The sequence below is a fragment of the Taudactylus pleione genome, unplaced genomic scaffold (genome assembly GCF_031769625.1).
Source record: "Taudactylus pleione unplaced genomic scaffold, aTauple2 ptg003250l, whole genome shotgun sequence".
Lineage (NCBI taxonomy): Eukaryota > Metazoa > Chordata > Amphibia > Anura > Myobatrachidae > Taudactylus > Taudactylus pleione.
In genome coordinates this window covers 1-3,825 of record NW_028287606.1, presented here as the reverse complement: position 1 = coordinate 3,825, position 3,825 = coordinate 1, and the positions used below count along the sequence as shown (strand labels likewise).

General features: G+C 55.1%; 1 protein-coding gene across 1 annotated transcript; it reads right to left on the bottom strand.

Moving 5' to 3' along the window:
- Positions 1-2,269: 2,269 nt before the first annotated feature.
- LOC148430765 (GTP-binding protein Rit1-like) lies at positions 2,270-3,392 on the bottom strand. The gene is made up of 2 exons (XM_088466483.1): positions 3,117-3,392; positions 2,270-3,034 (listed from the first exon to the last, which is right to left on the bottom strand). Exons 1-2 carry the CDS (start codon positions 3,375-3,377, stop codon positions 2,807-2,809), a joined length of 489 nt encoding a protein of 162 aa, XP_088322609.1. The 5' UTR covers positions 3,378-3,392; the 3' UTR covers positions 2,270-2,806.
- Positions 3,393-3,825: the final 433 nt, after the last annotated feature.

Here is a 3,825-nt window from a genome sequence, read left to right as displayed (position 1 = left end):
AGACTTTAAGCAAGTCTCAACTTTCCTGTCCGTGGGATCCTTCAGCGAGGATATCGACGGTAATGGTAAGGTGGCGCCCCGAGTTAAACGGGTGACATGGGAATCCACCGCCGGTGGAGTTTCCCATTTTTTACAATGTGCCTCAGGGAAGGGGTAATTAGAAGCCAACCGCTTCTGAGGAAGGAATCTCTTACTGGGCGCCTGCCAAGCTACCGCCATATGATCCGTCAACGGATCCGACAGGGGAAACACCGCAGAAGCCACCTTAGTTTTTTTGAAACTAGGAAACTTCGACCTAGGAACCGGTGCCTCATCCTCTATAAGAAGAATAGCTCGCACCGCCCTAACTAGTGCTCGCACATTAATGGACGACTTGGTATCCATTTCCTGGACCGAGGCGTCCGAGTCAGTGTCATCAGGGACCTCCCCATCATCTGAGGAACCCTCTGAGTCCGATACCTGAGCAGCCCGTGTCATGAGTGGGCGTTTAGAAATCCTAGAAGGCATGTCAGTCTGCAACATTGACTGAAAAGCCGAGGAAGCGGCCGCCAAATTTTGCACGGAGTTGGAGAGCACATCCACCCATGGTGGAGGCGTCGCCATAGGGGCCTGAAAAGGTACCACAGGCTGCTGCGGCACAGGGGAAGCCTGTATATACATAGGCAACCCCGCATAGGGACCAACTGATTGAGACCCAGGAGGACTCCGCAATAACTGCGGGACACCCGGGGAATGGGGGATGGTCGGCTGGGGCACCGCCCTAGTAGGGAGAGCAGTCGGGACCGACAGACGGTCCGCAATAGACACCAGCACTTGAGAAAACATCGCCCACGGTGGTTCCTGCGCCAGAGAAGGTCTGGATGGGCCAGGAGCCACCTGGCATCGACTACACAGGCCATCCTGTGACAAATCCTCCCTATCTACTCCTGCAGAACAGCGTCCGCAGGAGGCCAACACCGGAGCCACTGAGCGCTCAACCTCCTCGTCTGACATGACAGAATATATTATATATCTGGCACCAGGGTAGAAGTAAAACGCACTCACCGGTGTGCTGAACAACAGCCCACAATATGGCACTGAGTAGCACACAACTGTATGTGACGGACCTCACAAATACGTGATCTATATAAGTGAGGTCAGTAGAAACGCCCCTCCCCCACACACCTGCAGGGCTTGTAGGAGAAGTAAAGGGATAGGTATAAGCTGACAGTAAGTAGAAAATAAGCACAGACAGCAGCACTAGCAATAGTCACATACCATGCAGGAAGATATACTCACTGCACCTTTCCACTACAATCAACCTGCCCAGATTCAGTGTCTGGGAGGGCTATAGTGCTGTGTACGCTGTCCTTAATCAGGGGAGAGGTACACAGGGGGACCGGTCCGCGTGCTCCCTGAGATCTGCGCTGCCACTGGGAAAATGGCCGCTGGAGACCTCAGAGGAGGAGTGGCCGAGGAATCTGCAGCTCAGCGACGCCAGACTGCGTGCTGAAAGGCGCGCTGAGCTGAGGAGCCGCTGACAGGGAAGGCTTCCTCCCCTGGCTGGCCATTAACCCCAGGGATGCTGGCTTCCCGCTTGCCGGTTATCCCTGGTGGTCTAGTGGTCCCACGGGTTATGGGGGGGGGCCCCGCCGCCACTGCCAGCAGCCTCCGGTCTGTCCCCAGGACCGGAGGCTAAAGGACTGCATTTAAGGCATTCCGCGCGCCGCCGCTAGCCAGCGACGCGCGGCTTACCTGAATCCCCGGCGACTCCGGCAGCAGTCCTGGGAGGTAGACAGAGTCCGGCTAGTACGGACTCTGTCCTCCCGCCGCGATCCCCAGATCAGTACTGGCGTCGCGGCGCCAGTCGGGGATCAGAGCGGCAGCGTGGGCGTCTGTACAGACAGCCCTTCGCTGCCGTCTGTAGTAAAAAGAGATTAAAAATAAATAAAATTTAACTTAAAATAAAAAGCTTCTGGGGGCTGCTCCTGCAGCCCCCCTGCGCGGTGACCGACTCCGGCCGGGCACCAGCTTACACTGAGGTGCCTGTGGCTCGGGGGCGGGGTATAGAGGAGGACTCAAGTGCATCCTGGGAGCTAAAAGCTTAACTGTGTGGTGCCCATGGATCCTGTTCCAGCTATAACCCCCAAGGTCAACCCTGTGGACCCCCTATGGACCCTGAAGTAGAAATCCCAGGTATTACCCAGACCGCCCGCCCGCGTATTACCCAGACCGCCCGCCCGCGTGTTCCAATCTCATTTCTCACACAATGACCAAGAACAACAGGAGATAATTGGTTGAAAACAGTGTTATTGTCACATACAAAAATATACAAATCGTGTGCAAAGTTCCACATGGACCATGAAAGATCAGAATATAAAAATTCAATATAAACTTCCAGAAGTGCTGTTACTATAGTGATTCCACATCCAGGTCAGCCCCGAGATCTCAGCAGATGTATAAGGGGAGTGATGCTGTAACTAAAACAGTGCCTCCGGCTATGGGTAACAGCACAGACCCGGCCGGGGGGGGGGGGGGGGGGGGGGCGTCAGTGTAACTAGGACTATAAGGAGCAACAAGCATCCAGCACCTGAACTGCAGTGCGTGCAGCTGAGGCCGGGACATTGCACCCACTGCTGGGAACGTTACTTATAGACCCGCAGGTGGGCTCAGAGAAGGGGGGTCACCTCACAATCACATATCATACAGCAGATATCTCCGGTAGTAACGCACGGCTCAGGCTGCTATTACAGAGATAAGATACAATACTGTCCACCCCCCCTCCATGGTCCATGGTACAGACAGGGACTACAGCGCGCCCGCCCGCTCAGGTCACGGACGCCTTTTTCCGGAAGGGAGACTTTAGTCTTTTCCAGAGAGATGACTTGGGCTTGAATTTGCGCTCGCCGGCCAGGGCGGCTTCCCGCTCTTTCCTGCGGATCTCGCGGACCAAGGCGTGAAAAACGTCATCGATGTAGTAACGGAAGGCGGCGGAGGTCTCAAAAAAGGGGCAGCTGAACTCTCTGGCCAAGGAGCTGCCCTCGTCCTTGGAGACCTGAGGAAACAAGGAGCGTTACCAGCTACAGCATCGGATGCCCACACATAGGCCTTATGCCCTAGTACACTGAGGAACCCACCTGGCGCAGGCGCGAGAGGTCAGATTTATTTCCCACCAGCACAACAGGGGTGTCGTCTGTCCTCCTGACGCGATAGATCAGCTGTTTGAACTCACGGGCTTCATGGAAACTGCGCCGGTCGGTGATAGAGTAACAGATGATGAAGCCTTCCCCGGCCCTCATGTACTGATCGCGCATAGCGGTGAACTCTGCCTGCAGGGGGAAAATCGGGACACAGGCCAGGTAAGAAAATAGGGACTGACACAACCATGAATGTGTCATTTATAGAGATTAGGACGTCAGAAATTCTACCCCCATATCATCATCAGCAGCAGCACCATCACCATCAGCAGCACTACCAGCACCACCATCATCATCACCACCACCAGCATCATCATCATCATCATCATCACCACCATCATCATCACCACCACCAGCATCATCACCACCAATCATCATCATCACCACCAGCATCACCAATCATCATCATCATCATCACCATCACCATCATCAGCAACTGAAGCGCTCTAGAATGTGCTTTATTGTGGTGATAGTACCCCTCCCCTTATCCCAATCCACACCCCCCCCCGCCCTCCTGTATCCGTACCCCTCCCCTTATCCCAATCCACACCCCCCCCGCCCTCCTGTATCCGTACCCCTCTATCTGATCCACCACACCCCCCGCCCTCCTGTATCCATACCCCTCTATCTGATCCACCACACCCCCCCA

What these genes read in the sequence shown, in the direction of transcription:
- LOC148430765 (XM_088466483.1), bottom strand. Translation starts at nt 3,377, where the DNA reads ATGACACATTCATGGTTGTGTCAGTCCCTATTTTCTTACCTGGCCTGT. An exon ending in ACCTCTCGCGCCTGCGCCAG is followed by an intron (nt 3,035 to 3,116) that starts GTGGGTTCCTCA and finishes TTGTTTCCTCAG; the next exon opens with GTCTCCAAGGACGAGGGCAG.